The sequence below is a fragment of the Plectropomus leopardus genome, chromosome 15 (assembly GCF_026936395.1).
Source record: "Plectropomus leopardus strain MGB_pleo_1.0 chromosome 15, ASM2693639v1, whole genome shotgun sequence".
Lineage (NCBI taxonomy): Eukaryota > Metazoa > Chordata > Actinopteri > Perciformes > Serranidae > Plectropomus > Plectropomus leopardus.
The window spans coordinates 35,035,310-35,048,008 of record NC_142190.1 but is presented as its reverse complement, the minus strand read 5'-3'; the positions used below and the strand labels follow the sequence as shown (position 1 = coordinate 35,048,008).

At 42.9% G+C, this 12,699-nt stretch overlaps 1 protein-coding gene and 1 pseudogene across 1 annotated transcript; both read left to right on the top strand.

Annotated features, from left to right (window-relative positions):
* The first annotated feature begins 2,996 nt into the window (after positions 1–2,996).
* LOC148187374 (general transcription factor II-I repeat domain-containing protein 2B-like) lies at positions 2,997–3,944 on the top strand (annotated as a pseudogene).
* Positions 3,945–11,079: 7,135 nt separating this feature from the next.
* Positions 11,080–11,952, top strand: bhlha9 (basic helix-loop-helix family, member a9). Its single transcript, XM_042498632.2, has one exon. The coding sequence runs from the start codon at positions 11,080–11,082 to the stop codon at positions 11,950–11,952; it is 873 nt and encodes a 290-aa protein (XP_042354566.1).
* The last annotated feature ends 747 nt before the right edge of the window (positions 11,953–12,699 follow it).

Below are 12,699 nucleotides of genomic sequence, written 5' to 3'. Positions count from 1 at the left end.
ATTTCTCATGACAAACGCATGCCTCGCACATAAAATATCGACAAGCCACCATTTCTCTAGATATGCTGCATCTGACACGAAGCTGTGATGTGTCTGATAAGCGCTGCTCAACATTGTAAGCTGATCGTCAAAGACTTGGTGTCAGCTGTAGTTGTGTAAATTTGTGCATTCATGTTTGTAACTACTAATCCAGTGCTGCATCTTGCATGCATACTTTCAAGCTGTTCGATATCTTCCAGCAAACTGCCAGCTTTCACACATGAATGTGATGCTGCAGGTGGTGCTGGGCTGGGTGCTGGTGCTGGGCTGGGTGGGTGTGTTCGCCCACTGCCTCCGTGCGCCTCTGGTGGCAATGCGTCCTCTCGCGGCTGCATTCAGTCCATAGCCCACACAACTCTTCCTGATGTTGATATGTGCTTCCCCCTCTCCCTGAGCTACCACCTTATCGTGGTGGAGGGGTTTGCATGTCCCAGTGATCCTAGGAGCTCAGGTGTCGGGGGCTTTATGCCCCTGGAAGGGTCACCCATGGCACACAGGTCCCAGGGGAGGGACAAGATGAAGTGTAACTCACCAGACCCCTTTTGATGAATGCGACAAATGGTCCGAAGTTTCCCTCAACCAGATGCGGGTCACTGGGGCCCCCCCTGGAGCCAGGCCAGGGGGTTGGGCTCATGGGCAAGTGCCTGGTGGCCGGGTCTTTACCCATGGGGCCCGGCTGGGCACAGCCCGAAGAGGTGACGTGGGACCTCCGAGGGGCCAAAGGGGTCGGGTGCTGTGTGCCCCTGAAGGCGGGGACCTTGGCGTTCCGATCCCTGGCTGCAGAAGCTAGCTCTAGGAATGTGCCTCACCTCAAGACATAGCATGGGCTCTTGAACCAGTCTTCTTGAAAGGGGTTGGACTCTTTTCCACTCTGGAGTTGCCACTGGTGAGAGGCGCCAGGCAGGGGTGGCAATACTTATTGCCCCCATGGCTTGGTGCCTGTATGTTGGAGGTTACCCCTTCGGTTGGGGGGACGGATCCTGGCTGTTGTTTGTCCCTATGGTCCAAACAGCAGTGCAGAGTATCCACCCTTTTTTGAGTTCTTGGAGGGGGTGCTGGAGAGTGCTCCTTCTGGGGACTCCCTCGTTCTGCTGGAGGACTTCAACACTCATGTTGGCAAGGACAGTGAGACCTGGAGAGGCATTGATTGGGAGGAATAGCCCCCCTGATCTGAACCTGAGTGGTGTTTTTTTTATTGGACTTCTGTGCTCACCACAGATTGTCCATAACAAACACCATGTTCAAGCATAAGGGTGTCCATATGTGCACTTGGCATCAGGACAACGGCCGCAGTTCAAGTTCTTTGTAGTCGTGTCGTTGGACTTGTGGCCGCATGTCTTGGACACTCGGGGCAGAACTGTCAACTGATCACCACCTGGTGGTTAGTTGGCGCCAATGGTGGGGGAGGATGCCGGTCAGACCTGGCAGACCCAAACGCATTGTGAGGGTCTACTGGGAACGTCTGGCAGAGTCTCCCGTCAGAAGGAGCTTCAACTCCCACCTCCGGGAGACCTTCAACCATGTCCCGGGGGAGGATGGGGACATTGAGACGAGTAGGCCATGTTCCGTGCCTCCATTGTTGAGGCAGCTGATCGGTGCTGTGGCCGTAAAGTGGTCGGTGCCTGTCGGGGGGGCAACACCCGAACCCGTTGGTGAAGGGTGCCGTCAAGCTGAAGAAGCAGTCCTAGCCTGTGGGACTCTGGAGGCAGCAGCGGAGTGCAGCTACGGCAGTCACCAAAGCGAAAACCAGGGCATGGGAGTAGTTTGGTGAGGCCATAGAGAACGACTTCCAGATGGCTTTGAAGAAGTTCTGGACCACCATCCGGCGTCTCAGGAGAGGAAAGCGGTGTTCTGTCAACACTGTGTATGTGGGAAAGGTGCGCTGCTGACTTTGACTCAGGATGTTGTGGATCAATGTGGTTTTTGTCCTGGTCGTGGAACTGTGGACCAGCTCTGGACCCTTGGCAGGATCCTTGAGGGTGCATGGGAGTTTGCCCAACCAGTCCACATGTGCTTTGTGGACTTGGAGAAGGCATTTGACCGTGTCCCTCGGGGAGTCCTGTGGGGGGTACTCTGGGAATATGGGGCATCAGACCCCATGATATGGGCCGTCCGTTCCCTGTACGACCGGTGCCAGAGCCTGGTCCGTATTGCTGGCAGACTCATTTCTGATGAGGGTTGGACTCTGCCAGGCCTGCCCTTTTTCACCGATTGTGTTCATAACTTTTATGGGCAGAATTTCTAGGCGCAGGTGTTGAGGGAGTCCGGTTTGGTGACCTCAGGATTGGGACGCTGCTTTTTGCAGATGATGTGATCCTGTTGGCTTCATCAGGCCATGACCTTCAACTCTCACTGGATCGGTTTGCAGCCGAGAGTGAAGCGACCGGGATGAGAATCAGCACCTTCAACACTTAGGCCATGGTTCTCAGCCGAAAAAAGGTGGAGCGCCCTCTCCAGATTGGGGAGGAGATCCTGCCCCAAGTGGAGGAGTTTAAGTATCTCGGGGTCTTGTTCATGAGTGAGGGAAGGATTGAGTGGGAGATCAACAGGCGGTGCAGCATCTGCAGTAATGCGGACTCTGCACCGATCTGTCGCGGTGAAGAGGGAGCTGAGCTGAAAGACAAAGCTCTTGATTTGCTGGTCAATCTTTGTTCCTACCCTCACCTATGGTCATGAGCTTTGGGTAGTGACCGAAAGAACAAGATCGTGAGTACAAGCGGCCAAAATGAGCTTCCTCCGTAGGGTGGCTGGGCTCTCCCTTAGAGATAGGCTGAGAAGCCCGGTCATCCAGGAGGAGCTCAGAGTAAAGCTGTTGTTTCTCCGTGTTGAGAAGAGCCAGATGAGGTGGCTGGGGCATCTAATTGGGATGCCTCCTGGACGCCTCCCTGGTGAGGTGTTCAGGGCACATCCCACCGGTAGAAGACCCCACAGAAGACCCAGGACACGCCGGAGAGACTATGTCTCTCAGCTGGCCTGGAAACGCCTTGGACGACTACCATGTAGTTGATGTTGTAACTAAAATAGTTAACTTCATCAGGGCACGAGTGTTAAATCACAGACAATTTTTTGCACTTTTGGAGGAGCATGAGACTCAACATTGTGACATCAGCTACCACATAGCTGTCAGATGGCTCAGCATGGGCAAAGTGATAAAACGAGTTTGGGACCTGAAAGCAGAGATTTGAGAGTTTTGTGAGAAGAAAGGCAAAGACATCCCAGAGCTCTCAGATGAGGTCTGGATGGCAGATTTTGCATTTGCTGTTGATGTGACTGCACTGATGAATGACCTGAACACCAAACTGCAAGGCAAGGGCCTTTTTGTTCATGAAATGCACAGCCTGGTGAAGGCTTTCATGAGAAAGCTGCAGTTTCTTTCAAGCCAACTAGAGAGCAACACTCTCATTCACATGAAAACCCTGAAAGAAGTCGCACCATCAGCTGATCACCTCTGCAGGTACTCATCCATGTTAGGAGCACTTCATGGTGAGTTTTCAAGGCGATTTGAAGATCTCAGAACAATCGAGGATGAAATACACATGATTTCCTCTCCCTTTACCTGCACTGTGGATAATGGACCCAGTGATGTTCAGCTGGAACTCATTGACCTGCAGTCTGGTGCGGTATTGGCAGACCACTTTAAGTCAGGATCACTGCTAGATTTTTACTCTTCTCTCAAGGAGAACTTTCCAAACCTGAGGAGATATGCTCAGAAGATGTTGGTTCTCTTTGGCTCTACCTATATCTGTGAAGAAACATTCTCAGTGATGAAGTTTACCAAATCCAGGTACAGATCCTCTCTCACTGATGATCACCTGTCAGCTGTGCTTTGCATCTCCACTTCAGACATTCAACCTGACTTTGATGCACTCGTGAACGCCCAACAGAGACTAGATTTCTCTCACTGAACAAGAAAAAAGAACTGAAAAACACCAAATGAGGTGGTTAGACTATAAATGTAGACACCAACTAGCAGTGAACTGGGGCACTTTCTTTGGAGGCCGTTTTCTCAAAATCACAGTTCAGTGACAATCATTATAATAAGATGTATCTTGCTTAATATTTGGAGTACAAAGACAAAAATGTGGTGTCTTCAGAAAGCTAAGAACCTCTTTCCAACTGCATGAAACTCAGAATGTGTTTTGGAGTTCATGTGACTGAAAATGATCACTAATATGAGTCACAAATGGTAAAAGTGTTCAAATTTTGTTTACCATTGTTTTGGGAAATTTCACTGAATAAATGATATTTTTTGTAAGGCAACCTCACTCACTTTTTCATTGCTTAATCAAAACATATACTCTTACCAGCTCACCAGCTTGTCAAAACAATGCTGCTTTTTATAAAGAAATACACTTAATATTGTGCAGAATTGAGTTCAACCTTTTGGCCTGGCCCTCCACAATATTTTCTGTTTCTCATGTGGCCCCATGGAAAAAATAATTGCCCACCCAAACTTTGTCAGATTTATTCTTTCGTGAAAAAATCTGTTCAAGATAATGTCACTGTTAAATAAAAATGTTTAAAATCTAAATGTTAAATATTAAATCTAAATGTTGAATATTAAAATCTAAATGTTGAATATTAAAATCTAAATGTTAAATATTAAATCTAAATGTTATATATTAAATCTAAATGTTAAATATTAAATCTAAATGTTATATGTTAAATCTAAATGTTATATAATAAATCTAAATGTAAGATGTTAAATCTGAATACTTAATCCTAAATCTAAATGTTATATGTTAAATCTAAATGTTAAATCTTACATCTAAATGTTATATGTTAATACTAAATCTTAAATCTTAAAACACAACTGGGTCCACACAGGTGTGTGTTGCCACTAGAGAGCAGTCACATTGGGCACAGACCCTGCAGACCCCCGGCCCTCTCCGTCTGGCGCTTTCCTCCATACCAGCCACAGTGAGCCAGGCTTCGCTCCACCTTCTGTAGCCCACGCTGCATGGGGAGGGAGCAGACAGAAGCCGTGGACCTTGGCATGCAGGCTGCTCTCCTCAGGGCAAATGTTTTTCACATAAGCCAGGAATGAGGCAGAGTTGATCTGTAGCATAAAACTTTGTTTTTTTGATTTTGTCATTTTAAAACAAAAATCTGTCAGTCACCATGTACACTGAACATCAATACGAGCTCTTATTTTGGTACTCCCGTCAAGCTGCAGTGTGAATTTGCATATTAGCTGAATATTCAGAATCATATAGATTTAAGATTTAGATTAAACATTTAACAGTTAAAATTTAGATGTAACATATAACATTTAGATTTAAGATTGTTTCTCCGTCGATATGTGTTAGCTCTACCTAAACATGACCCAAACCCTCTAAGGAACTGTACTTTATTTATCAGAGGAGGCTGATGGCTAGGGGAATTTTTCTTTGATCTTGACCCTCCCTGAAGCTCTAAATGTTTTACCTAATCAATTACCCTCCTGTCACCATAAATAATAATTAATTAAATTAATAATTAAATAATAAATAATTTATTGATGAAAGATGAAGAAAAAAATCGCACCCCAGCCACCCCCGCCTCTGATAAATAAAGTAGTCCTTAAGCAGCTGTGAAGATGGTCCCTCAGTCAGCGGTAGTAGCAGCTCGAATACAAAAAGTGCTCAGTGCTGACGCCCGCTGTGACAGTCCTCACTGGGTTAGGAGGTTAGCTCTGCCTGAATTCAGCTGCTAAGGCAAGTCCGTCTAATCTCCAGAGGTGTAGGCCACTCTCTGCACGGCAAAAGTTTCTCACATAAGCCATGAATGAAGCACAGTTGAACCGCAGTGTAAAAAACTAATTTTCTGATTTTAATTTTCCTCATTTCAAAATGAAAATCTGTCAGTCGCCATGTAGGCTACACTGAACATCAATACATCAAGGTCTTATCTTGGTACTTCCAGCAGTGTGAATTTGCACATTAGCTAAATATTTAGAATCATGACATAAAGATTTAAGATTTAGATTTAACATTTAACATTTAGATTTAAGATTCAACATTTAGATTTAACATTTAACATTGAGATATAACATACAAAATTTAGATTTAACATTTGCATTTAATTTAAACATTTTAACAGTGACATTATCTTGACCATCATTTTTCACAAAAGAATAAATCTAACAAAGTTCGCAAATATTATTTGTTGGTTTTTTCTTCTCTTTTAGCTCTGTTTTATATCATCTTGAAAGCACAACCAATGAGAATATGTTCTTAGATTGATATCAACAGTGATTGTGCATACTCCTTGAATCAATTAATGTGTGCTACTGTGACCCTGATTGATTTACCTTACTTGTGAAACAGATGAGTGTATATGGAAAGATTGACTCTCATAGTAATGTCTTTGTCTTTTAATTTGTATTTATTTATTTTAATTTAATGGATTATTATTTTACTGTTGATATTTCTTATAGTCACTGCCTACACCCTGGAGAATGCAATTTTCCAAGCTCCTGGAGGGCTTTTTGCAATTTGCCTTTACATTTTAGCTCATTATGTATTCTATATTCTTAAAGTTCATATGTGGAAATAAATGAATGAATGTAATTTAATTTAACAACAGCTACTATTACAAATAAAGACTGGGTTTACATTCACCATGCCTGTTTACCACCTACTTAACTAGTATACCACCTACTTTGGTATTTTTCCCCCTATGATTCTCAATACTTTCAACTTCTCACCACTGGAAACATCTCTAATGCTTCAACAAACCTATGATTAATAGCCAACACTGTGACAACTATTCTGTGAATAACACTTCCAATAAAGAGCTGTGAGCCGTGCGTGTCGAAATACCACAGGCACTGTTTCAACCTGACAGCTAAGATTTTATAGTTGGCATGAACACAGAAAGAGATTACAGCAGCCAACTACACGTAATTGCCAGTAATTTCAGACAGAATGATTCACAATTGTGTCTGTAGGCTTGCTGTTTTGACATTTTGTTTATGATGTATTATAGATCTCTAAGCCCCTCAACATGTTGTCAAAGCTTAAGAAATGGTTTTACTTGTCTCTACCATATATGTTGACAGATATAACAGCTTATACTAAACCTGGCCATACCTCAAATAAAAGTGACAAGTCTTTTCTGATGATGTTCAGATGATTGTTAAAGACTTCTAGTTATATTGTGTTCATTGACCACAGCAGGAGGTAAGTTTCAGAAAGGCCTGAGCTTAAAATTTCCTTCACTCACTTCACTTATACCCGTACATGCTAATTCTGACATTTGATTAGTGTCAGAAAAGAAATAGATAAATTCAAACACTTTCGGTGGGCGAAAGTACTCACCTTGACAGAGAAAACACCTTCATCCAATACTGACCTTAGCACTAGCCTGTACTACACAAATGTGTTGTTACAGTAGATCATAACAGTAAATCTAATAAATACAATTCATTCATATATACCATTTGTATGTTACATATGCTAGTCAAAAGGAATCCCCATGAGGTTTTCGTGATACACTGGTGTCGCCAGCAAATGTAGCCATTTCTCATTCAGCAGTCAGCTCCCTCTGGGCTTCCAAATACAAGCTGCAGCGTCCTTGTTGTCTGTCCGAAGTATTGTGAACAGTGATCTGCATGAAAGTGATCCCCAGCTTTTGAAGCCTCTTCATCTGCTCCTTCAATAATGTAATCAGTAGCGAAATGACGATGAACTATGGATTTGTACCAGGCAACATCCATCCGGTTGCTCGGGCATGTTGCTGCTGGTGGCATAATTCAATTCCTTTTTGAATTTGCATCAAAATCTTGACTCTTAATGGCTCCTAACAGAGTCTGCCCATCCAGTGTAATAGCTTGATCCAGATGTTAGGGTTAACCATGTCTCTGTGAAGATGTGTGATTTCCTGAGTGAGCCTCAATTGCTTCTCATCCACTCTCCTGTAGAGGCACAGCTCTTAGACCAAGTCGGGCCAGCCTTACCCTGATACCGGCTCTCCTCCCTCTTCGTCCGGTGCTTTTAGTTTTGTTTCTCCTTTCTGGTCTGACTGGCCACTTCGTGTATGTCATTTGTGGGGATCCTTGGCGGTCTGCTCCATTCAGTCCAAACCCCATACAACTTTTCCCAGTGTTGATAAGTATTTCTTTCTTGTATATCAGCAGACGGGGCCATGATGTTGAAAAAATAGAAAAATATAACAAAAAAGTAGCAAGGTATTTGGAGCTACAGGCTGCTGCATCTACATGCATTGTGTGGTATGTCTGGTACATGAACAGATCAATATTTACTCAAAAGAAAATGTTCTACATTTTCACTCTTCACGAAAAACTCCCTCCTTGCAACACAGTGTTTTTGTAATGAAAAATAAAATAACAAAATAACTGCCATGACACAGCCAGAGTTTGGCAGTATACAGCTGATAACACTGATTTTAACAAACATTAACTATGCTAAGGGATTATGCTGTGACAAGTAGTGTGTATGTGTGTGTGTGTGTGTGTGTGTGTGTGTGTGGGGGGGGGGTGGTGGTGGTGGGGCTTTTTATTGAGGTGAGAAAATTCCTCGGCAGACACAAAAAAACATGCATTAACATACCACTGCAAAGCCAAGGTTAGTGAACCCGAACTTACTCCCTTATTACAACTAACTATCCCCTTTGGAAATATAGCCTACATCTATAACGTTTGACACAGAGACCTCTAATAACAACTGGCTAACAACCAGTTATTATGGGGGCTTGAGCAGCAGATTTACAAATCTTTGGTTCAGTTGCACTGGAAAGGTTCTCTTTGCTTGAAAATAGTTATTCCATCAAGGGCATGGCGAGCTGCAAAATAAAATCTTGTGATTTATTCCTGGCGGCTGATAATTACTGGTTTCTTATCACCTGTCAAAAATGAATGGACGAGGAAAGTCCAGGGCTGTAGTCTTCGTGCTCCTTATACCACAGCAGTAAATCTGACATGTTTGTAAATCCATAAATTATAGCTTGTGATCAAGCCTGCACACCCCTTGGAGCTGAGCAGTGTGGGCAGAATATATCAAGCAGTTTTAGCCATAAAGGTATGCAGAAGATCAGCAGGGTTATTTAAAGGTGTTGCAAGTTAAGAGGAATTAAACAAAAAACAAAGACAAAAAATTAGAAAATGCTTAAGCTTCATCATTGTTTTTGCACACTCTACCTGTGAGGTTTCAGTCACAGTAAGACAATACAATATGATATCCTAAGGTTTGGACTGAGTTTTGTAGAATTTGTTGTGATACACAATGATTTTAAGATCCTGTCTGCAATCTACACAATATTTTTATGACAAAAATAACTGCATCTTGAACTGTTCAGATGTCTTATTCAAGTTAGAGTTATAATACCATTTGAAAATGATCATGCACGTTAATCTGATGATTTTTTTGTGGATTTTATTATGTAGGTTATATGTAAATTGGGAAACATGAGCACAGTGTGGAATGCAAGGCTGGCCTATGAATGCCTTTTAGATCCAGTTTCAAAGAAAAAAAAAAGTGCTATTCTTACTTAATAAAGATATTATTATTTCTTAAAAGGTTATTGTAAAATTAATGCAAACCCTCAAACCACAACAATGAAAAGACCTGACTAAAAATTCTCACCTCATGCCAATTGTTGTGTTTTAAGAGCTGAAACTCTGGGCTGAAATTGTTTTAAGGGTTGGTATCTCAGAGCTGCAACATATGCAATAAAAAGAGTGCAAGAAAGAAGCAATATTTCTCAGTGTTTCCCAGTTTAGTGTCTGGGGGGCTACCCCTTAGTTACCTTGGGTTTTGCATTTGTCTAGAGGCCCCTTTTAAGCTGTTCGGTTCCACACCATTTTGTGTCAAGAGGAGTAGCATTGTGTAAATAAAACATAACAGAGATTTTGTAACTCATAGGCCTGTGTTGAGAAAAATCATATGTTAACTCATCACATTACATGGTAATTTTCATGGTAATTGAAACAGTCTAAATTGCATTATAATGTAACCATATTTTCATTTGCAAAGGTTCATGAAAGATCAGTAGCATAAGCAACAATTGCAGGTTCTAATTTCTAAAATATTTGCCCTTGTTTTCCTTCTCTTTGAAGTGTAAGGCTTGCTCCACTCTTGTCCTCAGGTGCTGCTTGGGCCTGATTTATGAGGAAGGGCTCCAGGAAAGCCATTCTAAATTATATGGCTTTTAAACCTGAGCAGCAACAGACAGAGAGAGGGAGAAAGCCAACTCTTGAGACAACTAATTGCAAGGACAAAGCTAACCTATGTTAGATAAGAAGGTTCCTCTCTTTCTAGACCTGTGAAAAGGGGAAACATATGTAACAAATGAGTCCACTTGGATAAATGTGCAATTTGTCATAAATGTCCCTGAGAGTAACATTTATGGAACACTTTTTTAGATGAATGTCCTTCATTACTTATGTTGGTAAATAGTAAGAGGCACACATGGCACTGTGCAGAAGAAGAAATAATCATGGCATGATACAGTGTTTTAATGCCATGAGCAACATCAAGAGATTATAAATTACCTTGCTTTTCAACACACTACAACTTCATGGAAGGTCTCACGTAAAAAGGGATCATGGGGTGAAAAATTGAGTCATATCCACTGTAAATGTATTAAAGATTGTTAGACCAGATAATTAGTATTTTTTGCATATGTTTTACACTCATGTGAAGTGTTGAAACTCTTGGAAGATCCTCTATGAGATGTGAGAAAGAGTCAGAGTAGAAGGAGGAGGTGACAGTGCAATTTACCTGGAGGGCACTCATAAACCCTTAGTGGGAGAGAGAGTGCACCATTCCTCACAGGTGACTGTGCCATGTGACTTCAAGAGCTTAAAAGGAGGCTGGCTGTTTTTTTGAGGTACAAGTAATCACAAGGCACCAGAGAAGGAGAATACCTGGGCTGTCGGCACAGCAGCAAACACCGACAGCCCCACAAAACAAACCAAGGAGCACCCAGGAAGCGTGTCAAGCAGTCTGTAAAGAGCATACTAGGCAGACTCTTGACTACAACTTCAGTACAAGTAGGAAGGTTTACTCACACTCATTCAGTGTCCAGGTGACTGACACAATGAGCTGCAGCAGTGTTGCAGGATCAGAATTCTCTGAGGAAGAGCTGGAGTTTGCTGTGCTGGACCAAGGGGAGGAAAAGAGAAGTCCAAAGGTATCTTTCCATGATAGTGAGAGTTCAACCAGCAGTCCAAGCAACCAGGACGAAGACCAGAACAAGAAGCGCAATCGACCCATTCGCTCAAAAGCTCGTCGAATGGCCGCCAATGTCCGTGAGCGAAAACGCATCATGGACTACAACCAGGCCTTCAATGCCCTACGTGTGGCTCTGAACCATGACCTCAGCGGCAAACGGCTCTCAAAGATTGCAACGCTACAGAGGGCCATCAACCGCATCTCTGCACTCTCTGTGTTTTTGAGCTCCAATCCCCCCAGCAAGCCCTGCACCCACCGAGAGTGCAACAGGTCAACTGTGGGGCCAGCCGTGATAGGAGCATCTCAGCTTGAGCAGCCCAGGATAACAGTTCCTTGTCTGGAGCATCGGAGTTTTGTCCCCTGGCACCCATCCTTCTCTAACCAGATGCAGCCACTACAAGGGCCTCACATGCACAGGGTGTCCACAGATCCACATGTCTACATGGATAACACTGCATCATCATGTCCCCCGTCACCACACTATCCTTGTTATCCCATTGAGGGACAAGTTTATGCCTCATTTGGACACTGTGGCAGCCCCAGCGACCATCCACCCAGCCCTCTGCGATATGGTCAGGTGGGTGAGGGGTTGGGGTACCAGCCGGGGATGTGGGCATCCTGCACTCAGAAATACATGGACACTTTCATGGAATCTCCTCCAGCTCTGGGGCTTCCCTGGCATGTGAGCTACCTGCAAGAGTCGGACCACAGCCTCTCTCTGGGCTCTGATATATTGTAACAGGGTAGATTTATCACTGTGAGCCCTAAAGACTGTCGAGAACACCAGTGGACTGTTGAATGACCTCATGCGAATAGGTTTTTGTGTTTCTGCCATTGGAATCAACTCAGAATTACAGTAACGCTCTCTTATTTTAGAGCAAAGTCATCACAATGTAATTAAGAAGATAATAATAAAAGTGCAATGGCTGTGATATATATTTGAAAATGTATTAAATGTGGCATTTTAAAATATGAAATATAAAGAATGTTTCACTGTCTGCTTGTAGATAATCCACCCACAGAATTGTGTTCTACTTCTTCTTGTGTGATATTAAAATGAAATATTAATAACACTTAACAACACCATAAAGGAGCATCTTAAAGAAATGTGAAGTTTTGAACCCAAAGTTAAACATATGTTTATGTATTTATTTTCTGTATTGAATGCAAAGTCATGTTTGTAAAGCGTTGTAAAGAGTTTGTACATACTTTTCTAAACTTCAAAATTAAAATGTTAAAATTCTATGATTCCTGTTATGTGTCCTTTCGGCAACAATGTGTAGTTGTAATTGCCTTGGCTCTCTGGTCTTCTATATAGCAGTAACACAAAGTTTTGCTTTACAGATGTGCATGCCTGCCTCTCTATGTGTGTATGCAGATCTGTTTGGGTGTGTCTGATTATAGCCCAAGGTCAGAAGCCTCTACCACTCTGAGTCTGAGATGACAGAGGTCTTTCACTCAGTTGAAAAATGTCCTTACAAGTCCA

Bases quoted from the DNA above. Each gene is read 5' to 3' on its own strand.
- bhlha9 (XM_042498632.2), top strand. From the start codon at position 11,080: ATGAGCTGCAGCAGTGTTGCAGGATCAGAATTCTCTGAGGAAGAGCTG.